This window comes from Drosophila pseudoobscura, chromosome 2, assembly GCF_009870125.1.
Source record: "Drosophila pseudoobscura strain MV-25-SWS-2005 chromosome 2, UCI_Dpse_MV25, whole genome shotgun sequence".
In the NCBI taxonomy this organism is placed as follows: Eukaryota; Metazoa; Arthropoda; class Insecta; order Diptera; family Drosophilidae; genus Drosophila; species Drosophila pseudoobscura.
Window position 1 is genome coordinate 24,692,939 of NC_046679.1, and position 26,056 is coordinate 24,718,994.

Below are 26,056 nucleotides of genomic sequence, written 5' to 3' on the forward strand. Positions count from 1 at the left end.
GCAAGGAAGGGCGGGGCGGGGGCGGCGGCGACATTGGGGCCAAACTATCCTGAATATACGAGTATATCGCTATATAAGAGGTTCATATTTGGCGTTGTCGCGACTGCGCTCACATTTCCACTCTAACGTTGTATGTTACATTCAAAATTTAGTTAATTCAACTACTAAATATACATGTTACATAATGCTTTTGCTGCTTTGTTGTTTATATAATTTGTATTTAATTTTATTTGTTTAATGTATAATTCCATTAATTGTTTTTACGTTTCTCTCGCTCTATCGATCTCGCTTTAAGTTTACAATTTTCGTTAGAATTTCTCTTTCTTTCTTTTTTTTTCTCTCATTTTATGTACATAAAAACAAAAGGAACTATATCTTTCAGTCTTTTTAGTGTGTGTGTGTGTGTATGTGTGTTTGTGTATGTATGTGTCTGTGTAAATGTGTGGCGTGGCTGTGTCGGTGTGCATGTGTAGAATATCTATTGTTTCATTATGTATTTAACATATTACATATTTTAATTAATTTAATTGTTTCGTTTCGTTTTGTTTTTATTTTTAATTTTTTTGTTTTTTTAATAGTTTTTTACTTCATTTTTCAGTGTAAATATCGCTTGCTTCCCAGTTTTGTTTATATAATTAGCACTAGTGTTTTCCTTTTTGTTTTAATATTAGTTCATGTGGTTTCTTCTGCGCAGAAGCAATTTGTATAATTCATTTAAATATTTAGTGTGTTTCCTTGTTTCCGCCTTGCATCTATTAAAAAAGAAAAAGACACAGAAAAGCAGAATAAACGTTGCACATGCGATCTCTGCTTTTGTTTTACGTTGCTTTGCTTTTGCTTTTGCTTCTTCTTTTTTTCTTTTAGTTATTAAATATAAATTTTTGCGTGTATAGTTAAATATAATAATATAAAGAGCGAAGGCAAATATCGAATACTTTTGTTGTTGTTGTTGTTGTTTTTTCATTTAAAAATTCCATTTGTTGCAGTTGTTTAACGTTGCTGTTCTGGTTCTGGTTTCTGATTTCTGGTTTTAAAAGAGAATGTTCTGTGTGAGGTTCTCGTAATGAAATGTGGTTGTTGGGTTGATTGGGTTTTCTTTTGCTAGAATTCATAGAACTGTCAGGATAGTACACTCAGCAAAACATATCACGTTCAGTTCATAAATAGGGCCCCATATATATGTAAATATATATGTGTGGGTGTGTGTTTGTGTGTATATATAATTTGTCTATTGTAAAATTAAGTTTTAAGAAAAAACAAAATCCGTCCGGTTTCTTGTTCATATTTGAGTTTATGGCGTATGGCAGATAATATTATCTAGGGTCTTCTAGTGAAAGATGTTCTTGTTGTACGGATGTGAGTCTATGGATGTGTGTGTTTTGCTTTGCTTTTCTCATCTACAGCTAGTACATAAAATGCTTTGCTTTTGCTTCTACTTTTCGCGTAGTATACAGACAGCATTAAAAACGACCAGCAGATTGTATACAATTATTTTATACTTATTTAGTATACATATATGTATATGATGCATCAGTTACTTAAGCTCTCAGTTTTTTTTTTGACATTACGTTACGTGGTTTTCCTTATTCTCCTCTTCGCCATCTCCGAAGCTTGGCTTCAACAGAAATTAATTTAGAAAAGAAATGTAATTGAACAAAAGTTTTTGCGCCTCGGCCGCTCGCTTGATGGTTGCACATACACATCCGCCATCCAAATAGATTGGATGGTACTCCTCGCTCGCTCCATTCAAAATTTACAAAATTCTATGTACAAACGACAATAAATATTACAATTATGAAATGTAAAAAGGGAGAAGAATCAGAGAAATATAAGAAACAATCAAGCAACACTTGGTAAAACAAAAAAAAGAAGTAATCAGTATAAATAGAAATATAAATTAAAATCCAAGCATTCAATTCTAAAATAAACGCACTAAAAACAATTGCTTGCATGCAGTAAAATTAGTTGAGTACATTTAGATATAGTGTGTGTGGGTGTGTGCTACATATCTCTATGTATGTATATGGTGTATATATATCCGTTGGATCTCTCTGGTGGAGGGTGGAGCGGGGGATGGGGGGTACAATTATAACTAGCTCTAGCTAAACTCAGTGAAGACAGTAGTTCTGTATTTTGTATTGCTTGTTTCTTGTGTAGTTTCTGTTTCGGTTTTCTCTTGTTCTGCTTGTTGTACATTTTCCATTATTTTTCTTTGCTATTTGCATTTTCCATTGAACGCGTTTTGGTAGGTACTAAAAATTATCATGATAATTATGAATATACATAACGTATAAGTAGAAGTAGTAGGTAATGGTTCATAATTCAATAATTTATAATTGGTAATTGGTAGAATTTGTATGTCTATTTAATCGGTACTTAGGTTGGTTGGTTGTTGGCTTTTGTACTTTTGTTATTTGCATGTAGGACTTGTTGTTTTTGCTTCGCTTTCGCTTTCTGTCTGTTTTTCTGTTTGTTTTGTATTGTGTTAACGGCTCTAGTTCATTGATTTAAACAAACAAAAACTGTCGTGTGTAAATACTAAACGAATACGTTAACATAAATAGGCTTAATCCGAAAATGATTACAGTTTATACATAGATGTGGGGGGGGTCCTAATCCTAATTGTTAATCGAAGCGAATTTACATTTCCCTTGGACATCCATTTCCACTCTATTTACACTCTCGTCTTGTCCCGTCTACGCTTCACGTCCAATAAATCCATTGGGTGGCGGTGGTCGCGTCGAACTGCTGCCCTCCCGCAGCCAGTTCTCCTTCAGCAAGTTCGAAACATTGCTGGCCGCTGCAGCAGCTGCTGCTGCTGCTGCCGCCGCTCCAGAGTTCGCCGCTGCCGTGGGAGACTTTCGCGTCTGGCTGACACTTCGACTGCGCTGAGGTTGCGGTTTGCTGACCGCCCGCTGTCTGGGTCTGCTCAGGGGCATGCGCTCCATTTTGATGTGCTCCACGTGCTCATCATCCAGGTCCTCGTCGTCGTCGTCATCGTCGTCCTCCTCCAGGTCGTTGTCGTCATCGGAGCTGCTCAGACGGGACTGTGGGGCATGCATGAAAGCATAGCTTGGATTGCTGCTTATGACCAGCTCTGGCTCGCTCATCAGCACATAGTTGGGATTTTCGTTTGCCCCTGCATTGGCGTTGGAATTCCTCTGACTCTGTCCCTGCCCCTGTCCCTGTCCCGCACCCGTTGTGGGATGCATCATCTCGTAGTTGGGATTCGGACTGCTCGTAGTGAGTATCGTGGCTTGTTCGCTATCCGTTCGCTGGCTCCACGAGTTCCCAGGCGACCTGGTCGTCCCTCCACTCGTTATGGACTCGTCCAGTTGCCTGTAGTTGGGATTATCGCTGATAATAGTCGATGCCCCTCCGCTGGGCGTGGCCGTGGGCGTGTAGAAGCGGGGTGTGCCCGTGTAGCTGCCCGCAGAGCCACTGCCGCCACTCTCGATGGTACCCAGATTGCCCATGGCCACCGGATGGCTGGTGAGGTTCGAGTTGCTGCTGGTGCTGGGTGCATTCGAGGCGCTGCTCTTGTAGCTTGCATTGCTGCCGCTCCGCTTGTGGTTAAACAGATGCCGATTGAAGATGTTGGCCCTGTTCCGTAGCGTGTCGGCAACGACCCGTTTGAGGCTGGGATAGCGGCCGCCACCGCCGCCGCTTGTGCCCGTATGGGAGCTGGCATTGGAGCTGGCCGCCGAAGCCGTCGAAGGCTGCAGGGAGGAACCGCCTCCTCCAATCCCAATCACATCGTCGGGCATCGAGCTGCTCATAATGACAGGCTGGCGGGACTTTCGCGGAAGCAAATGCTGCTCCCCGCTCAGCTTCCCGCCTCCGCCGCCACCACCGGTGCTGCCGCTCCGGCTCGTCGGCAGCTCCGCAAAGTTCGGACTCGGATCGTAGATCTCGTACCCCCGATCGGCGGCCAAAGCCTCGGCATCCGGTTGGACATAGGCGGCCGCATCGTCGCCATGCGAGGCCCCCGCCGTGGGCATCGTCGACTGGGCATCGGGCGTGCTGCTTACAATGAATCCAGACTGCAGACTGAAGGGCGAGTGGGTGGCATGGTCGTCCACCAAAGCAATGGGACTCTCTGCGGGCTGGTCGAGGGATGAGTTGTGGTCCATGTTGGACTTGTAGCCCTGATAATCGCCCACCCTTAGCGGCGTGGTGGCATCCTCCTGGTCCTGGTCCAGCGGCACTGCCGCGAAGGCATCATTTTGACTTCTTTCCTTGCGCTCCTTTTCGCGATGCACCAGTCCGGCGTCCGAGTGATAGAACGACACGGTCTTAAACTCCGAATCTTGACAATGCTGCTCCAAATACGCGATAATGTCCAGGAAACTGGGCCTCGCGGACGGTCGATGGTGCCAGCAGCGATGCATCAGCTTGTGCAACACATCGGGGCAGTTCTCTGGCCGCTCCATGATGCCACCATCGATGACGTATCGCAGCACTTGTTCATTGGACAGGCCCTGATAGGGCTGTGCCGCCAGCGTGGCCATCTCCCAGAGCACCACACCGAAGCTGAAGACATCGCTTGAACTGGAATAGACGCCATCGCGCAGACTCTCCGGCGGCATCCAGCGTACGGGCAGCAGGCCCTTGGTGCCCTTGCGGTAGTAGTCGGTCTCGTAAACGTCGCGCGTCATGCCAAAGTCTCCGATCTTCACCGTCAGATCCTCGGCTACCATGCAGTTACGGGCCGCCAGATCGCGATGGACAAACTTCTTGGCCGCCAGGTAGGCCATGCCGTCGGCTATCTCGATGGCCATCTGATAGATGCGGGCATACGTGGGCGGATGAACATTCCCAGTGACGCCGATGCGGTTCAGATACGCCTGCATTGCTTCGTCCCGCTCCTCGGGCCGATGAGCGCGCAGATAAGACTTCAGATCGCCCTTCTTCATTAGCTCCATGACAACCAGGGCGGGCTGTCCACGCGAGCAGACGCCCAGCAGTCGGACCACATGGAACGTGTCAAACTCCTTCATCACACTGGCCTCGCTGAGGAAATTAGTCCTCTCCCTGTCGGTGGCATTCTCGTTGACAGTCTTGATGGCGCACTCCTTATCGCCGCCACCCTGCAGCGATTTCAGTATTCCCTGGTACACCATGCCAAAGGAGCCCTGTCCGAGCGCGTCTAGCTGGATGATGTTCTCGCGCAGCACCTCCCAGTCGTCCGGTATGTACTGCATGCTCGCATAGAACGGATTCACGTCCGTGTTCATGTGCAGGTCGTTGGGACGGCCCTTCTTGCGCAGATGCCGCACATAGACCATCAGGCAGACAATCACCAGGACACAGACGATGCCCGAGAACCAGATAAAGTACTTCTCCAAGCTCAGTCGGGGCTGAAATCAATGCGTTTAGATGGGAACTCTTGCAATAATTAACGAAAAACTCACCTGAACATTCATGTAGACAAAGTCCGAGTATATGCCCTGCCCTGCCAAGGAGTTGGCACGCACCCGAAAGCTATAGTTGCCCTCGTTCAAGTGCAGGGGATAGCCATCGGTGAGATTGAGGAAGTCCGCCACTAGGATGCACTTCTTCTCCTCCACCTGGTCGGGCTTCTGCAGGCGGTAGGCCAGTTCATAGGCCACAATATCGCCATTGGGATCGCTGGGCGGCAGCCAACGCAGCCGCACAGAGGATTGCGTGTTATTCGCGTTCTCCCGGGTCACAGTCAGATCGCGGGCCATGTCGGCATCGTCTAGAAGAGAGAGTACAGAGAGGAATTAGGGCTGAGAGGAGAGGCAATCGAACAGCGTGTCTTACCCTTCCTGTTGGTCAGCTTGTAAATGGGATTCATAGAACTGCAAATGGACTCCTTGTCGTTGGGACCCGCTTTCTCGCGACAGGCCACCACAAAGATCGTGTAGAGGGTGAAATGCCTCAGCCTCTTGAACGAAAAGGTAGTCGTGTTGGCCCACACCTGGGCGCCGAGTACCTCGTAATAGTCACCGCTGGCCGACATCCTCGTCTCGTTGACCCAGGCCTCGGGATCCACAATAGTCGGTGTGGATATGTTCAGGGGCTCGTCCTTGAGGGCACGAACATGGCGCGACAGGAAGCTCCCGCCCAGCAAATCGAACGCAGACTCAAAGTCAATGTCCCGTCGCCGTCGGATGGCATTACCGGGACCACTTCCATCGTCAATGCTGTTGCCGCCACCCAGAGCGGAGGGCAGCAAGCCCACGACTGCTCCTGCAGCTGCACCTGCTCCTGCACCTGCACCGACCTTTCCCTGGGCCTTCTTGGGCGATGGCACGTAGATAAAGTTCTGCAATGCGTTCTCAAACTCCATCTGTGCGTGTATCCTGCGATCGTCCTGGTCACGGTCGGTGGTCTTTCTGCTACCCTCCTCGCATTTGCAATCCCCCTCGCGTGTTAATGGGTCCGGCGGGGATTTCTCTGCCGGCGTTGGGGCCACAATCACCTCATTGTCAACGGCCTTGGCAATGGCTGTGAATGGAATGGAATGGGAAGTGGCTTAGAAAATACATATATATTTTTTGGCAATAAAATCTTCACTCACGATCCACGCAGTAGTTCCGTTGTGGGGTATCCTTGGCCGTCCGTATGGTGAGCTCTGCTTTCACAAAATAACGCGTTAGCTTGCTGTACGGATACCGTGGGGGATTCCAGTTGACTTGCTGCAAGCGAATGGCACATGGAAAGGAGTTAGTGGAAGTAAGACCACATCCCCAGTCCGCCCCCCCCATCATACTCACAATTTCCGAACTGGAAACCGAGGTGGCCGTGATGGCCGGCACCATCGAAGGCTGGGCAGGCATTGTACGAAAATACATGACATCGCTCTGGCCGTTGGTCGACTCCGAGGAGATGGCCATGGTTCGAACATAGAAAGCATACTGCGTGTAGGGTATCAGATCAGAGAAGATGTGGCCAAACACCTTGATGGGATCGCTGACGGTCCATCTGCACAAAAAGAGTCAAAGGAACGAGTCAAACAGGGAATCTCTCTGAAAGAAAATAAGTATCCGCACCTGTCATCGCATGGCTGGTAGCTGCTCTTTGTGGCATTGCCATAGGGATCGATCATGTGATAGAACTGAAAGCCAATAAAGGCTCGCGGATCCTTGAAAAATATCGATGTGTTGCTTATCGTCTTGTTCGAGCCCACTGGATCGCCTAGGATTACGGATTTCGGATCGACCTTCACAAAGGCCGTTCGGGGCCGGGTGCCCTCTACCGTAACCAGTATCTTTGCGGTGCCACCTGTCAAAAGAGGGTAAATTTATGTTTTTGTTTTTGTCCACCCTCCAGCTCCATTCTCCACTCACATGATCCTCGATTGCCGTTCGAATCGGTGGCCACTTCGCTCTTGTTGAACGACTCCGGCTTGGAGGCCATCATGGGCCTCAGTTCGTTGATCGTCGACACGCACAGCTTTCGATTGAAGTGAAAGAACACCCCACCATTCCGTATATACACCGTCTGATTGGGCGCCCAGATCTCCTCCAGATCGTTATTCTCCAGCACATACAGGGCGTACAAATTCTCCAGCATTGGGGCGCCGCGTATCTCCCGCAGGGCCTTGAAGAATCGCAATGAAGTGAGGCCATAGGTGAGATGCACCTTCAGATAGGTCTCTATCGTATGCACCGATGCCAGTCCAAACTCCAGAGCCTCCATAATGTGTGCTGTAAATGTACAAAATCGATCAATCAATCAGTAGCCGGGAGACACTCAGAGGCAGACTTAAACCAAAGACTATAGAATACCAAGACAAGAACACCGGGGAATCACGAAAAACCCCACCATAGAAACGCTTTTTGGTGCTTCATGCAACATCTTGGTAACTGCAGATCTTTGCCTAAACTTACATCTTCCCTCCCGTTTGATGCTGATTGTGAGGCCGTTGTTGGGTCCGATTTTGGTGCAGCCATGAAAATCCCTCGCCCGCACCAGACTATCAATCAGCTCGCCCTCGCAGGTCTTCTCGCACTGGCCCTGACACTTGACGCAGGTGCTGTTCTCCATTTGATAGCCCTTGGGGCAACGTGTGGTGCACTGTCCATTGTAATGGGCCAAAGGCATCTCCTTGGTCTCGTACTTCGTGCCAATCTGTTCGCACATTTCGGCCGTGATGCAGCGTCTGTCGTACTGTCGAAAGATCGTTTCAATTAGGATCGGAAGCCCTTTCTGGAACACGAAAAACTTACCCGATAGAACCCCTCCGGACAGGTGTCCACACACGTGGTGTTGTGGATCGACAGATAGCGACAGCTGATGCAGTCATTGTGGCCATTGTTGTCCCTGATGCAGCCACCCAGACAGGCCTTGTTGCAGCAGGTGTGCTCGTCGATGCAGTTATTGCGGCACTCCTTGGGGCATACTGGAAGGGAATGAAATCTTCAGGGATTGCTCAAACCTCAAGGATTTGTTAGCCACTTACTCGTCTGGCAGGACTTGGTGTCCCAGCAGTAGCGCTTGTGATCCGGATACTCCTTGCAGCTGACGCTTGGTTCGCCGCCGTTGGCTCCATTCATCTCCTGGACGTCTCCGCCCTTGATCTCGCCCGGGCACTTGGGGCAGGTGGCCTCATTGCGGTTGGTTTGCAGCACCACCTCCGACTTGGTGGCATTCTCGGCCATGATGTGCAGCCAATTGACAGTGTGCACAAAGCACAGTGACGGATTCTTCTCGATCCGCACCCCCCCATTGGCGATGGCCCGCAGCTTGGACAGCCCCAGGTCCTGCAGATCACGATTTGAGTAGACCACCAGGGCGTACCCATCGAACAGTATGTTGCCGCGTATCACGCTCAGATTGGGGAACACCTTCGACAGCGACACCAGATTGTTCACCCGATACACGAGCACGTATTCGGTGACCTCCGTCAGCTGCGGATACGACTCGTTCAGATGGTCGGCATCGTTGATCAGGGTGATCAGCAGGAAGCCCTCAATGATGGTGCAGTTCGAGAGCTGACTGAACTCCCTCGCGGTATTTCGTATGTCCATTGATTTGCAGGCTGAAGAAATGAGAAAAATACGCATTTAGAGGAGGTTTTTTCTAGTATTTAATTCTCGGATTGATTGTGATTTGTTGTTGGAATGTTTCGACCGAAAAGTAAGTCTTTGGTGCGTGTCTTTTGCGCTGTTGTTGGATTCTGGGACCGACTCATCTGCCCAAGACATTGACGAACAGACAAAGCCGAGTAGTCAACTCAATTCGAACGAAATATTATGCATGCTTCTTTTAAAATGTATTGTTTGAATTGATCGCCGCGAAAACCACTTTTATTTATGTCTCGTGCGACTGCCTTGGTTTTTGCAAACATCTCGGAAACGAATAGTTGGCCAAAATCGACCTTAGAGCCGATTGTAGGTCTAATCAAGAGCTACTTAATAATGGATTTTGAAAATCCGTCTTATTTTAACCTTTTTAACACTTGAAATGCTAACGATTGCCCTGTTGGCACATCATGGAAGTGCCCATATTATTATTATCTTTTTTATTGATAATAAAGTTTTTTATTTTCTATTTTTTACTTTTATATGTTTGTATTAATTTATTTTTATTTTGTTTGTATGCCCAATACTCAAAAAGAGTGTGAAATTGGATGTGTGTAACATCCAGAAGGAAACGTTTCGGACGCTATAAAGTATATATATTCTTGATCAGCATCAATAGCCGAGTCGATAGAGCCATGTCTTTTCGTCTGTCCCTCCGTCCCGATTGTAGCCAGAAGGAACAAATTAATTTGCAGTGGCTATGCATCGTGCAGTGTGCGATCTCTGACCTCTGGTGGTATCGTTGTACCTTTAGGTGGAAATGATCATTTAAACTATAACTTACTTCTTTCGTTGTGTGACAATCGTATTTGATCATTGGGCTTGCCACTGTTGCTGCCGCTGCCGCTGCTGCTGCCGATGCCGCTGCTGCTGCTGCTGCTCGCTCGACGTAATCGCAATTCAATTCTTTCGGATATATCGCTCTGTGGTTGCTGACGCTGCTGTTGCAAATGTTCTTGGGGTTGTTCCTGGTAGAGCTCATCTGGTTGCAGTTGCATGGCTGTGGTGGCATGCATGGCCAGCAGACCAGTGGCGAATATCCAGACCAGCCTTGGTCTCCAAAAATGATGATTATGACGACGATGATGATGATGTTGATGTTGGTGCTTGTGATGAAATCGTTGACGATGCTGTCGTTGAACTTGTGATGTGGCACGTTTACTCCCTAGTTGTTGTTGTTGTTGTTGTTGATTATGTATAGAATTATATTTGTTGTATTTTTTACGGCTTAAACTCAGTCTTGTTGTGGTTGCTGCTGATATTGTCTCTAACAGCAATAGGAATTTTGTATAATTTACAAATTTTTGTTTTAGTTGGTTTTGTGGCTCCTGCTCCCGCTGCTGCTGCTGCTGCCTTCGACGTCGCTTTGTGAATATGGCACTATTCTGCATGAGCAGCAGCAACGATTGCAGCGTTCTCAGTATATTGTGGCAATTGCTATAAATATTAAAGTGTTCCTGCAGTAGCCGTCGATTGTTCTTTGTGTTGTTTCTATAATCATCATCATATTCATCATCATCATCGTCATTATTTCGGATGCATTCAAGTTTACGTTTATGCTCGAAATACGTTCTGCAACCACAGGCGCAGGAATATATTGGATCTTCGCACCAAAACCTTAGTTTTACTAATTTAAATTCAAATTCACTGCTTGCAGGGGAACTGCTTGATTCCTCGGATGACTCCGCTGCCGCTTTTGACAATGTCGCAGACTCTGATGCTGCTTCTCCTGCAGTCGTCAAGCAGCAGCCACACGTCTCCTCAGTCATTTGTTGCCGACACAAGACACAAATTTTGTGGGGCGGCGATAATGTTAATGTGGTTGCTGTTGCTGCTCCGATGTTTTCTGTTGTTGTTGTTGTTGTTGTTTTTGTTGTTGCTGTTTTAGCTAATACCTCATTTGTTGTCGTTATTGCATAATTATTGCATAATGCATTATTTTCCAAACAATTTTTCTTCATTCTTTCCCTTTTCATCGTCCAATTTTCCTCCCTACCAGACACTGACGTCAGCGTCGCTGCTGACGTCTCCTCTTGGATATTTAACATCTTTCGTTGCTGTTGTTGTTGCTGTTGTTGTTTCTGCTGTTTTTGTTATTGTTGCGCTGAAGTATTCTTTTTAATTCCCTTAGCAATATGTTTGTTTGGGTCTCCCGGCCCCGTTAGGTAATCATTGTGTCCCGCTCTCGCACTCTGCAGGCCCACTGCTTGCCCTATGGTTGGACCGTAATTAGACTCTGGTCTCCTACTTCTTTTATGCGTGTATGACGTCTTAAATGGCGCTACGGTCTACCAGTACGTTCTGGAATGGTATCTGCTGTTGTTGGAGAGTCGCTGACGCGCGACTGCTGTAACTGTAATGAGAAAACAGAGTGTGGAAATTTTGTTGTTAATTCTTTTTGCTTTGCTTTTTAGAGAAACTTACAAATAGAGAAACAATGGCAATAATTTTATGCGAAAAAGGGCGCCAAGTGCTCGACACACGTGTCGCTATCGGCGTCAATGGATCGGAGGGGGGTAAGGTGCGGTAATGGGGATCATGACGGCCCGGCCGGCTGTCGCACGAACCTACTGTGAAAGTTTGTGTGTGTGTGAGTGAGCGAGCGAATGTGTTCCGAGAGTTCGTCGCGTCGAATGCAGTCGCTACATCTTAAGCGTGTATGACATTTTATAAATGCACGACTCACTTCTTAAAATTCAAGTTATCAGCTTTGATCAGTTTTGCTTTTCTTTAAATTAATTTTATACCATGTTTTTCCTAATAAGTGTGATCTCCCTTTAGCTTTCATTTAGCAAGTGTCATGCAGGATTACCTTGTTTACGACATAGTTTATCCAGAATTGGCCCAAAAGTATGCAATGGAAGCAAATCTAGGGAATCGCGAAATCGATTTGATGGTTCTTTTGTATTCACATGATTCCAGATGAAAAGTTTTCATTCTTTTTGCCAAGAAATTAAATTTTAATAAAACAACAACAAAAAGTGAAGAGGCACATTCGATCAGCTGAGAGCATTCGATACTCTGGCCTTCAAATAAGTTTATGCGGAGAACAAAAAAATAAGAATAAATAAAAACGGCAAGCATATTGTAGCTTTCGATCGCGGTCTCTCTATCTCTCTTCCTCCCGGAGCCGCTATTGCTGGCATTGACGTTTGTTTGCGTGACGCGTGTGTCGGCAAAGCAGAGTGAAAAAGCCGGCAAGGAGCAGCGCAGCGCAGTCGAGTTGTAAAAACGTAGTAAAGAGAGTCCCCTGCAAGAGTGTGTGGCTGTGTGCGCTTACTACGTTGTAATTCATCAACGTCTGTTACTACTGCCATACATTTTACAGGGTGCCCTCAGCTTTTGTTTCGGGGCGTATCAGCCCCAAACAGAATGCGACTGCGTGCAAAATGGGGCTGGCAGGAGAAGGAAAAGTAGAAGATGGCATGAGCCACTACCACTACCACCACCACCACCCAATATTGGGTGTAGTTGGTTCTGCTTTTGTTGCTATTGTGCCGTTGCAGTAGTACAAATTCTGCTGCGTAGTTGAAAACATAGTAGATGTACATATGTATGTACATACATACGCACACTCCCTCTCTCATTTATACAACTTTGTTCTTGTTTTTTTGCACACATTTTTCTAGCTTGCCGCCCAAAAAGAACGCACACACACACATACATGTACGAGCATACAAAGCTCTCTCTCTCTCTTTCGCTGCATGAGAACTGCTCTCTCTATCCACGTTGGACTTGCTCTCTTACGCACACGCTCTCAGCTAATGCTGCTTGTTTATTATGCTTTATTTGTTGTTCTTGTTGTTGTTGCTTTTATTGCGCAGTAAAAAATAATACACTGAACAAATGACAGACCAAAAGCAAATGTCGCGCTATAAATACATAAGAAAAAACTCAACTAAAATAATTAAATGCTTATAACACACAAAACTAAAAGCCCTCACAGTAAAAAAATAAAATAAATATAAAAATAAAGTTTAAACTGAGCAAAGAGCCAGGCCGAAAGAGAGGACTGGCTGCTGGAGTCAAAGCAGATTAGAGAGAGTATGTACACATATTATCACAGAAATCCTAAGTTAATTGCAATTTCCAAAGTTTCCGAAGTCATCGTACCCTCTGCCAGTGCATGGAAATAAACTAAAGCAGACCGCCATGACACCTGCCCTCCGCTCGCGAAAACTGCAAGCAGTGCGGATGGGTGGCCGGGCTCTCAAACATTGTGACCCAGATTTCTTGAAAGTTTTATCTCATTAGGGAAATGCTGTCTGAAGACAACAACTTAATAGAGAGACGACACATGCAAACACTTCCGGACAACATACACAACAAACATTATCGAGATCCGAGCTAACGATGAAGAGCTGTACCAGCAAAGGCGTCCACCATCCGCTGTACTGTCCTCGCTCCTCATAGACATCAAAATATAACAAGTGCTCGACGTCCAAGCAGATCGTTTTATTGTTTAATTTCGTTTAACGCGGCCTCAGGCGCCACCGTGCACGCGCCTCGTTAAAAGTGTAAAGGTGCATTTGGCACGCTTAAATGCCATTTGTGCTTGTTTTCTTTTTTTTAATATTATTTTTCGTAGTTTTGTTTTGTTTGTTGTTTCTTTCGTTTTCAAAGTGCAAAACGAAAAATGGCAAAACATGGATGGATTTAGATGAAAGCGGCCTTTACCTCTGAATTACACTGCTTGCTTACACTCTCCTGCGCTGTGCTATAATTTCCATGGAACTGCTTGAGACCATATCGAGAGTTCTGTGAGAGTAGGCATTTTAAGATTCCTTTTTTCTTTCGCCCAGAATCAAACTATTGAGCAAACTACTAGGAAGTCTTGGCAACATTTTACTCTTCAAACTGTACAACAAATATTGTAGATATGATCAATGAAACTGCTTATGATGAACTGCTTGTGCTCCCACACTCATTGAACTGCTTATCAGAATGATATCGCTCCGTTCACTGCTTGCCAAGCAGCACTTGCTTGCAAATGTTGGTTAAAAAACGAAAACACTCAAAATGCAAATACAAATAATTCCAAGAAATTTACAAAATAAAATCGATTGTTACGCACGCGCTGTACTTTTACATTGCCCTGAGTCATGGGCAACAACCACAGCCCCAGCAGCAGCAGCCAAGTCAGACGGCAGAAATAATAAAAAATGGCACCAATATTAATTATAATAATTATAACAATAATAATAACAACATTAGCGACAACAGCAGCGCAGCGGCAGGGGCAGCGGCTGCGGCCACAGAATGCCAGAGGAGAGACCCGGAGACCAAAAGATCCGATCCGACCAACCTCTCCGACCAAAAGCCAACAACATTCCAATCCGACACAAAGTTGCCAGACCAGTTAAGAAGCAAGAATGACAAACAACACAACAGAAAAACAAAAACAAAAAAAAATACAGAAACAGAAACAACAGTAACAGAGCCAGCGACAGAGACAGAGACAGCAGGCAGGCAGGCAGGCAGGCAGGCAGGCAGGCAGAAAAATGAAGAAGTGGAAGAGACAGAAAGAAACCCCCAGAGCCTCGAATGCATGAAATATTTCTTATGCTCCAAATCCGACGCCAATCACTGTTCAAGTTTCTTTTATTTTCCAGATATTGTCGGTCTTTTCTACTGATATCTCAAAAACAATCAAATTATCGGATTATGATAAGCAAAAGATCGTGGCAGACTTTATGGGAGGAAGATGTGGCGTGGCGGATGATATGTATCTACGCCCAGGGCGAAACCTGATTTCCAAACACCCAAATCAACTCAATCGCGAGCTCTTCTGATTATATATGCATCTATATAAATTAAACATTTTTGTCCCCTAGTGGGGTGATCGCCGAGACTCAAAGTCGTTTTGGCTTCGAACTTCCCATTCATAATATCTCAATTCTACTGATTTGTCACATCATCTTCATCATGATGATTATGAGACGCTTACCACACATTTTTTAGCCTTTTACTATCGAATAATATTTAGTAATATTTTAAAGCTTTTATTGTTAAGTAAATATTCAAGAGATACTTGGAGAGCACTACTGGGGGGGAAGCACTACAGACAGATTTCACCATACTCGTACTCGTTTTCGTATTTTCGTATTGCAGCACCTGACGTGGACGTGGACCTCTGTATCTATGTATATCTGTATCTGTATCTGTATCTGTATAGATCGGACCGACCGACCCATCATCATGACGTTCTCTGGTCACATGTGGCGCCTGTGTACTCGTATCTACAGCTGGCATACAGAATCTGTCCAGTCATTTCCAGAACTTAGATCTGCCAATTTGATTTCCGTTCCAGCCAACTAAAAAAAGTGTACTAGTCACTTAAATAGTTCCATTTTTTAGTTGGTGACTTCTATTTTGTGTCAGTGTGTGTGTGATTCTCTATTGTTTTGCTTGATATGGTCTGCGGTTTAGGGAGAGGACGGGAATGGCAGCAGGTATGGCCAGGGCAGGGCAGGCCCAAACGTATCGCGAGGTGCGAGTTCCAGATAACCAACGTGACGCCGCCTCACGCGAGATAAATAACTTGGCTCCAGAGAGAAAGAGAGAGAGAGAGAGCGAAGGAGGTGACAGAAAGAGAGAGAACGAGGAGAGAAACTTTTGCTAATAACAAATATTAAATGCTACTAAAAGGGGGCCAAAATATATATCGTACAAAGATATTTGCCAATGTATTGTATATGCAACTGATAATATTAGACCCCCCAAATTAGTTGGGGATGCTAGAATTATGATGAATGATTTCCTCATTGAATCTAGGCGATTAAGGATAGCAAAGATAGTCGTAGCTGTTAATTCCGAAAAGGATTTAATTTAATAATTATACGACGCTCTTAGAGCTCGAGATTCCTGCAATTCCTGCAGAAGATAATGACCAAAACAGCATACATTGCGTGTACATGAATTGACACATTGATAGTCCAAAGCGTGATTATTACTATTATTAGTGGACCGCCCACTGCAGATCCAATGGATAAAGAAAGCGAACTAATGAAGTGTTTACGAAGGATAGTCATAGCTGATTGCTATGCTATAGCTTAAAAGCAGGATCAAGACAGACGACCCTTGACTTTGATGTGAAAATAGAATGAAAATAAAATGGATGAAGGCTATTCTGTTCTAGACTTTTTCCAACAACTTTTTAGTCTGTTTGAGTTCCCAAACAAGTTGTAATTTTTTCCCTCCAAAAAACTCCATTCCGTGAGGGGGTTCTTTCTTACTTTTCTGTCGCTTGGCTCCACTTTCAGTAATCTCTTTAAATAGGCTGCCAACCAGAACAAGCGCACATTTCCTCGACTCCCGGGGCTGGCTTGGCTATGCATTTGCCCAATCTAGTCAACGTTCTTTTTTTTCCTCTTTTACGACAAACAATTGCCCTGAAATAATGGCCGTTAATTTCAAATGAATTCATGCCATAAAAATGAGTAAAAAGTGCCCTGTGGGTGGGTGGGGACTCTTCGCGCCGTGCCAGGCGCTGTTCCCGATTCGAAGTGGTTTTATAGGAGCTGCGGTAGCGCGGCATTACTTGAAAGAAGTCGTTAAATAAATGGTGGGGGTTCATTGTACGATTTCAGGGGAAACAATCCTCAAGTTTGTTGGAAAGAGAACGCTGAGGGAAGGATAATCATGAGGGAAATTTATTTATAAAAATTACTAAATTTTTAATAATCTTTGGGAGGAGTTATTGAAAAATTTATAAGCTGCAGAGATTTATGCTGCGGCGACCGGCGCCAGAACAGTCGTCCTGCACGCCGTTTGTGGAGGCCAAGGCTCTGGACCGAGAATGCAAAAACAAAATACTCGCAAAATGTGCCTGAGAGCTGCTCGACTCGAGTCTACATTTTAAGAACTTTTTGTTGATGTGCCCAATGCAAAAGACAATAACCCCATAATTACCCATCGACCATCCAAGTGTAGGACAGTGTTTTTTTTTTTATAATTTATGAATTGACTTGCTTGGCTAGTCACCGATTGATTTCTTTTTATATTTCTCTTTTTTTAAGAGTGAATTTCTCATTTAGTGAATGCCGTTGCTGCTGCTCGTTGATTGGACGCATTTCAATGGCACTCCACGACTCTACTCGGACTCGACTCTGCCTCGTGGTTTGTTTGTTTGCACGTTCATTCATAAACTCGTAAAAAATGAATCGAAAACAAACAAAACCGCATACAACAAAAATTCCAATAAAATTTTCATTAACACACAGAAAAAAAGAGGAAAAAAAAAACCGAAATTCCACGAAATAGAAAACCCAACGAAAATGGGGAGATCCGTTTCGAAAAAAACGAACATAAAACGTAACCAAGCATACCCAAAACATAGCAAACCGCCGTCGTTGTAGGCCTAGCCCAAAAAACCCGTCGAACCCCCCAAACCATTCCACACCGCTCCCCATTCGGATCGAATCCAAAGAGTCCAACCATTACAAGAGACACCTGCGAAAACGCAGAAATAATAATGAAATGCCAGTGCGCTCTACAAGAAATTAACTCCGATACGTGAGCATACAAAGTAAACGGCTTTTTCGGGGCATTCCACATTCCACATTCCACACGCACACACAAAAACACGCAGCGCAGCACGCAGCAGAGAAACGACGAAAGCGGGCTGGAAATTCCAAGATCATGACGTATGTGTGTGTGTATTGTACGCAGAATGTCATGTCGTGTCATGGATGCCAGGCGATGATTTTACATTCTACATTCGACATACAATCTAGGTATGGGACGATGGACTGCATAGAGATGAGAGAGACTGGAGATTGGAGATGGGCACGGCCTTAGAGCCATTTGGGCTCCACCTTTCTTTGAATTCTTAACTCTACAATTCCTTTGAGAGCTCCAACCTTTGCACATCTCCAACACATACGTCGAACAATCGGTAAGCGTGTCACCAATAAACACACTCCACCGATAACAAGCATAGAGAGCCATCATCATATCGGAAATCTATTAAGTTATGGCGAAGAAAACAACTGATTAAATATACAAAATACCGATGTCTGTGCGTGAGCCAAGTCACTGACGCGCCCGGCTGTCGGGCGTGAGCGATAGGCGGCCAATTGGAGATGTCATGCGATAACGATAGCAGCCAGGACTGAGATTTCCGATTGGAGCAAAGCACACAATCAATGGTCGTGCATCTAGTACGTGGCTTAAGAAGTCATATCGCTTGATTGATCAATCCCCTAAACAGATCCCCTATCACATTCCACCCATCGTCTCTTGACGATCCTTCAACATTTTTTAGAGTCCCAAAGCCTAATCCTAGCGATACTTTCATTCTCGTGACTTTCACCATTTTCCACAGCCGCAGACCTTGTCCATATCACATGACCGAAACCGGTAAAGCTCCAGGAGAGCCTTGTGACAATCCCAATAAGCAGTCACGTTCGTATCAAAATACATTGTTGATTGAACACACCGTATTTTTTTCTTTTCTTGTGTGTTTTTATCGCGTCAGTAGAGTATTTCACACACGTCATCACCCCAGAGATTGGGGGAAGCGCTAGCGCGCGCGATCCATCCTTGGGGTATGATGCACTGCCGTTGTTTTTCCAGTTGCACTTTTACTACGATTGTGCAAACCCCACCAACACAGATGCACGGCTCGCATATACATGTTTGTTCAATGAATTATTATTATTCAGCCGATCGACAGGCAGAGCCATTGAATTTCACAATAACAATAACAAGATAAGAGGTAACCCCGTACCGTCCGTACCGTCCATTCCATTCCGTTCCATAGGCCCATAGTAGTGCCATTCGATTGTTCCCCTGAATATAATGATACGGACCAAAGTTCGTTTCCAATTTATTAGTTAACAAATTTCCTAGAAATTCAGAGGATTAGTGGCAGTGGAAGTAAGTCCCCGGCCATATCGTAAATACTTCTCCAAAAATATTTCCGCTCAATCACCATTCCTGATGGCAGGTGGTGTTGGATGCGAAATCAATGAAAAGCCTTCATAAAGTAGCCCCTATACTAGTCCCAACTTCCCCATATATATATATAGAAGTGTTTTCCTATGACAAATATTGCCGTAGTACTACTCGGAAAGGAATGAGCAATTCGTATGTTATTTCCGTTTATGTTTCCGCCTCCCGATTCTTCTGATCTATTTATTTTGTTCGTAAAACAGCAGGGCTATAAGGGCTACAAAAAAAAAAACCCCAAAGGATTGTGGATTGATGGACTATTCGATACCCAAGACTTTTCCACTTTAGCTTTTCCTTGAGCTTAAATTTTGAATTTGTGAATGCATTCATTTAATCCTCATTAAGATTTAAAATATCTCGAGGCCGTAAGATTTGTATAAACAAAATCAACCGACTGCTGAATATATTTAACTAATTTAATCGTTAAAATTAAAGATTCTTCGTCACAGGTTTCGGTGTTGTTATCGTTTCCATCTTGATTGCTGATCAAGCATGCCAGATAATTGATCGATGGAATTATGCCAAACGATTCCAAAGATCACTTAAGGACCAGTTATCAGTGCTATATTATACACCCTCTGAAACGCTGGGTAAAACGGAAATACGTTGATAAAATAGGTACATATATGGTCCCCCCCCGAATGATTCAGTGTATGTCATGGATATATTTCTACAAGTGATTTATATGGGGTATCAAGTAAATACACTCGAACTTTGGCTAGTTTCGTGGCCAATCAATTGCAGTCTTTATGCTTTTGACAGGAGAGCGAGCCTGTCTGATACTGGCCGTAACTAACGATTAAATACCGCATACCATTTCTATACCGCATAATCTATAGTCAACTATTTTTTGTTTACTTAGTATTTTCATTGGAATTCGGCACATTTTGTGGTTGGTTATTTTCATTTACTTGGGATTTTGCTAGCCAGGCCCGGCCATCGGATATCTCTTCTCAGAAGCCATCAATTTACTCGATAATAATTAATATTCTCTTGGATGGTTTGCAGCTGGGAGCTTGACAATCTGTTCTATGAATCAGAGGGAAAAGGAGTGCGAATGATGGCTTGGAAAATATTCTTAAACCACCAGATTTCCTGCTGGATTTATTTGTTAATCTATTTCATATTTAACGATTACAATATCTATTATTAACCCATTTTTCGCACTAAATTATATTTTATATTATTTTATGTGGTATTATCGATAGTTGCTTTCGTAGAACTTACAGAGTTGTTTAGTTTCCCGTTTCTTTGTGTCCAAGTCGGTTTATTTTTTTAATTAACTTTAATGAAAATCCGTTAACTGCTTTAAATTCCCCCGATATGGGGAAAACAAGTTTCGCCGATCAATTGAATCGTGTGAAATATCTCGTTTCACTTTTTCCCCTCCGTTTCTGTTGTAGTTTCATAATGTTTAGTAATTAAAGCTTTGGCAATAATACAGCGCCGGTTCAGCCCCCTAGCCACAGCGCCCAACCACCGATGCCACTGCCAGTAATGATTAATTATTGTAGAAGGAGAAAACGTACCAAAAATCCAGCTATACATGGATCGAAGGCCTTGGGGTTTACTAGTTCCGGTCTCCCAGCCCTTCCATGTTGTGTCTCTCCTCTTCTATATCTGTGCTTCTATATCCTTTCCAGTCTTGCGGCTTGGAGGTCCGAGTACAAGTCGAAATCCGCTTTGGCTTATACAACATTTTTGTGGTTTTGTTGTTTATCAAGGTGTTAAATACGTTTGTACACGGCCACAGACACGCGGCCCGCACACACACACACACACACACATAGTCGTCGCTGAATGAATGGGGGGCCCGGGCCCACACACACACGACGTGCGACGACTACGAGTACAAGCACAAAGCCGGCCCAGGGCTGGGTCGGCAACGCTGTCGATCCCCTGGCGCTGCTCTCTCTTAGACTGGGCCGGCGCTCTCTCTCTCTCTCGTCAGTACTGGCCGAACGAGATGACTGCAACACCGAATTGCATACAGGAGGCAATAGTTTTGAACATCTGTGCCTTACCTATGATCTATTACTACCACAAATATATTGTGATTCTTATAATAAAAAAGCTATGTATGTGAACTCTCTTCGAAGATGGAAAATTGTTTTACTTCTATCTCTTTTGTATTTACAGTAATTTTGTGACTTGTTCCTTATGCACATAAATATAGTACATAAATATATAGATAATAAAAGAATAATCAATCGATATACATCATGCAAATGTATTCCTTTACGTTGGTGTTTTATTGTGTCTAGACCATTTAATTTATTGATCTCGAATAAGCATTCCCATATTCGGTATTCAGATCCGAATGAATGCTGATTAGCATATCGTTCCTACAACTCTTGAATATTCTCAGCGCCGTCTATGATCTTTTTTGACTCACAAAAGGAATGCTTTGGGAATGGGAACACTCTCTCAGTGGGCCACCAGAAAGTGCAGTTCAGTCTCCTACCCGTTTAGACAGTGCTTAAACGCTGCTCTACTCTTTGTCTCGCTCTTTATCTCTGTCGCTGGGCATACATACATATGTGTATGTGTGAATGAATGCAGCAGCAGTCAGCCGCTGCCGCTGCCTCTGCCGCTGCCGCAGCGAGTAGCGTAAGAAGCAAAAACAACAACAACAAAAGCGAGGGAACGATGAACATCAAGTGAATGAAATTTTTTAGCGCGTTGTTTCCCTTCTTCTTTTTTTTCTCTTTCCGTGTGTAATGACATTTTCAAGTGTCCGACCCTCGGCTCTGACGCTCAGTGTGTGTGCGTGTGTGTGGGTGCGGGTGTGTGTGTGTGTGCGTGTCTGACTTTTGAGTGTGGAATGCAAGTGAGTAAACAACGATAATTGTCTGAGGGGAAGGAGGCAACAACAACAACAACAGCAATAACGTTTTAATAGAAAATATGATTTGATAAGCTTTCGTCTCTCTCTCTCTCTCCCTAATCTAGACATGGGCACTGCCCCTCTCTGCAATCCCCAAATTCTACCCTCCTTTGCTTCTGCTTCTGCTTTTGATAGGGTTAGCCAACATTTTATTTGGTTACACTTATTATTTATGATTCGTTTCGTTTCGTTTCACTTCTTCCTTCCATTCATTGCCCAACATTTGACGTGCGACTGCTGGAATGTGCATTGCACAAGGGGCCTGGGGCCTCTGCCCCCTCCCCCTCCCGCTCCCATCTGTATCTGTGTGTGTTGTTGTTTGATTTTGGTATTTGGAAGTTATCAATGAAATTGTGTTTTCCCTCGGCTCCGGGCCGTGAGTAGAGTAAAATTGTAGTTATTCGATTTCATTCACGGGCGCTTTTTTTTTTGGCCCCAATTCGGGGGACCCCGTACTATGCCACAGACCGGAAAAATACTCGAAATCTGTTATTTACCTATTTGTTTAGTGTGTGGGGGGTGGGGGAAGGGGGCGGGGTGCCATATAGGTTTTCTTATCGCCCCCCCTTTCGTGGCTGCATTTAGAGCTCTCTCTCTCTCTCTCTGTCTCTTTCACTCTCTCAACACATCATTCGATCCATGGTGGAAGTCAATTGTCAACAATTTATCCCATTCATGGAAATAAATATGAATGAAATTGTATAGATTACGAATCTGAGGTCTGAAATGATTCCATTCGTGATCGATTCATGGATACTTTCTTTTAAAGGATGTGCCCTTTATAATATACTCCCCTCCCACCTCCCGCCCACCCCATAAAGGAGTCTGCTCTTCGCTGATGGAATCAAATCCTCTGACATTTGTCCGTCACAAGTCAAGCTAATTAATTCAAGCTGTATGTGCCCCAAAATGATTCCGTTCCATCGCAGAGACACCATCCCCCCCGCCCCCCATCCCCCTGGTACAGAGCCATGTTATCAGCTGCCACTCGTGCGCCGCCGCTCATCTCTTGGGCTCTGCTCTGCTCTCCTCTCCTCTCCTCTCCTCTACTCTCCTCTGGGCTTGTCAAATTTGACATTTGCTATTGAACCGTTCATAAAATAGGCGCCAGACAGATTGGGGCGCCTCCCCCCCCCCCCCCCCCTACGCGCGCGTACAAAGGAGAACGCTCTCAGATGTTTCTTCAGATTTCAGTATTCATATTTCGTTTTTCTGGTTTTGTTTTCTTGTTATGATTTATTAAACATTTATTTGGTTTAATGAATTAATTTGATTTGATTTCGACAGCGTAACGGAAATACTTGTGGAGTGTGTGTGTGTGTGTGTGTGGCGGGTGTGTGTGTGTGTGTGTGTGTAAGCGTCAATTGTGGGGCGCCAAAGAGGCGCAATGCACGACGCAATTGTCTGAGCGCTAAACGCAAAGCGAAAGAAAAACTGCATAACGAGAAGAGCAGGCAACAAAAACGACAAGACAACAATGACAACTGTACAGGAAAACTATATTACAACGGCAGTGGGGACGGGGCGGGGAGGGGGGGCGGGCTGTCGGAGAGGGGGGCGGGCTGTCGGACAGGCACTAGCATAAAATAAAACGCAATACATTTCCACAAATGTCGGGGGGAAAAAAAAACTACATAAAAACAAACAACTAGAAGGCAAGACTAGCTTTTGGGGAAGGAATTGCGATGCCTCAGATACCCCTTGTGGATGGATGTAGATATGGTCTTCCATCTGGATTCATTTCACTGAATCTGTGGCTATGTAATTGAGGAAAGATTTGTCAGACTTTGGTGGGATTTTGATCTTTTGGATTGAGATAATTGATTGATTTGACATGTCCCTTTGAAAATGTTTGAAGCCTAATCATAGGGAAAAAACTTTGTCTCCTCCTACAGAAATCCGCCAGATCGAAGGCCGCTGAAGTGAATGCCCAGGAATGCCAAAAACAACATTCATTGCATGTGCATGATGCGGCGAAATGCTCCTGATAAGGAAAAAACATTGTCTCCTCCTACAGAAATCCGCCAGAAATCCAGACCTAAGACGCACAATCGATGTCCGCTGAAGTGAATGCCCAAGTATGGCAAAAACAACATTCATTGCATGTGCATGATGCGGCAAAATGCTTCTTGTTGATAGTAAAAAAGTGTTGCCCTGTCTCTCTCCCTCTCTCTCTGCTTCTTACAGACATCTGATCAGAGGAACGAATACGCTTCTACTACTTAGGGTACAACAAAATCCAAGAAACAACAACAACAACAACAACAACAGCAATAGTTGTTAGGCTATTAAGTTCCGCTTAAATTGTTTTCACATTTGCCTTATGCCCCCCGCCCCCACCCCCCCTCTCTTATGCGACAAGCATACACGCACACAGACTCACACACACACACATACAGACGACGAAAAAAAAAGCGCCAGCAACAATAAGAACAAAAGCAAAGTGCGAGAGAGGCACAAAAGAACCTAATCAAGAGCAAAACGCCGCAAATAAAGCAATAAACAAGACACCCCCCTCCCCCCCCTCCCCTCTCCACCTCTGCCTTTCCCAAGAAGCGGCAGAGCGGTTTTGAAAAAGCAGCAGACCAGACCCTGTTCTCAAAAAGCTCCAGTTCCAGGGACAACAAAAACAACCAGAGCAGACAGATAGACGCAAGTTGAATGAACAGATAGGGACAATAAGGTAGCCAAGAAAAGGTACCACAAATCCTAGAGGGGAAGGGATAGATACCCTCTATAGTAACGCCCATACACGTCCATGGTATACAAAGCTTTCCTTCCTTCGATGTCCCAACTTTAAATATACAATTTGTATTCTTACCGATCTTTCCGATCTCTGATCCGATTCTATCCGTGTAAGTGTGTGATGATTCCCACAAAGACTGCTCTCTAAATGATATAGGGTTTCGATCTTGGCAGATCTTAGATCTGCAAAGAGAAAAGGTGTGGTCAGAAAGTAGCTTTAAAACTGGGGCACTACTGAAGGTTTGCTTATAAAGGTATCCCATAGCTTATACTAGATCACTGCAAAGCTAGACCTTCACAAAGAAGTCTGAAATTCCTAGGAATTTCTTAATTTAATTTAATAGTATGAATATTCTAGAACAATTCTCAAGTTTAAGTTTGATTTCATTAATATTTGATTTCATTTGTTTGCTTTTGTTGTTGCGTTTTTTTCTTTCGTTCTAGCTTTTTGTTAATTTTTTTTTTTTTGCCGTTTTCTTTTACCTGCCCCTTTCGTCACATTTGTTGTTGTTGATGCGTTCTGTCGTCCCTCTATTCTCGTTTTCGTTTTCGTTTTTATTTCTATTTTTATTATTGTTGTGGCTCTTGCTCTCCTTCTCCTCCTCCTCCTTTTATTTAGTCGCTGATTTTTTGTTGTTGTCGTTTGTTTATTCAATTCTCCTACTTCTACCTCTGCCGCTGACGCTGCCTCTGCCTCTGCCGCTACCGCTGCCATTACCTCTGCCGCTGCCTCTACCGCTACCTCTGTCGCTACCTCTGCCGCTACCTCTGCCGCTGCCTCTACCGCTACCTCTGCCGCTGCCTCTACGTCTACCGCTACCTCTGCCGCTGCCTCTACCGCTACCTCTGCCGCTGCCTCTGCCGCTACCTCTACCTCTGCCGCTGCCTCTACCGCTGCCTCTGCCGCTGCTGGTTCTGCTATTGTTGCTGCTTTTGTTATTACGTATTGTAAAAATGTACGTCTTCATTTGTGTTGTTGTCTAATTTATTTCTATTTCTACGCCGCCGTTGGTTTGTCCTCAGATTGAAAAACAAATTACCATAAATGTCGCTTTTTTGTAATTGTAATTGTAATTGTAATGTATTAATTGTATTACAAATATTTTTGTAGCACAAAAACATCCATAAAGTGGAGAGATTACTGTAGAGTCGTGCTTTCCCCTCAGTATACGTATAAGAGTGTATAAGAGTGCGAGGGAGAGAGGGAGTGGAGAATGAGGGTAAATTGAGGATCGGTTTGGAAATTCGGCAAGAGGAACTTCTCTTCCAGGTTCCAGGGCCGAATTTGGGACTTTCCAGGGGGCCTCCACAAGAGAGGAACTCCCCAAATGGGGATACAACCACAATATCCACCTTTCGACGGGTCAAAATGAACTAGAGGCCTCCGTTCCATGCCTCCAAATCTTCTCTAAACCCC

The 26,056-nt window shown here is 44.6% G+C and overlaps 1 protein-coding gene across 2 annotated transcripts in view; it reads right to left on the bottom strand.

Annotated features, from left to right (window-relative positions):
• Positions 1–566: 566 nt before the first annotated feature.
• Positions 567–26,056, bottom strand: part of InR (Insulin-like receptor) — a 35,557-nt gene continuing 10,067 nt past the window's right edge. Inside the window, exons 2-13 of one of the 2 annotated variants that reach the window (XM_002137806.4) lie at positions 24,716–24,822; positions 9,838–11,406; positions 8,432–9,010; positions 8,199–8,371; positions 7,860–8,139; positions 7,317–7,676; positions 7,020–7,251; positions 6,744–6,951; positions 6,548–6,665; positions 5,788–6,474; positions 5,415–5,722; positions 567–5,360 (exon numbers count right to left, since the gene is read on the bottom strand). In XM_002137806.4, coding sequence (XP_002137842.4) covers positions 2,697–5,360; positions 5,415–5,722; positions 5,788–6,474; positions 6,548–6,665; positions 6,744–6,951; positions 7,020–7,251; positions 7,317–7,676; positions 7,860–8,139; positions 8,199–8,371; positions 8,432–9,010; positions 9,838–11,101 — 6,873 coding nt within the window. In that variant the 5' untranslated portion in view covers positions 11,102–11,406; positions 24,716–24,822 and the 3' untranslated portion in view covers positions 567–2,696. The remainder of the gene's footprint in view (positions 5,361–5,414; positions 5,723–5,787; positions 6,475–6,547; positions 6,666–6,743; positions 6,952–7,019; positions 7,252–7,316; positions 7,677–7,859; positions 8,140–8,198; positions 8,372–8,431; positions 9,011–9,837; positions 11,407–24,715; positions 24,823–26,056) is intronic. The other variant, XM_033377196.1, reaches the window with a different exon arrangement.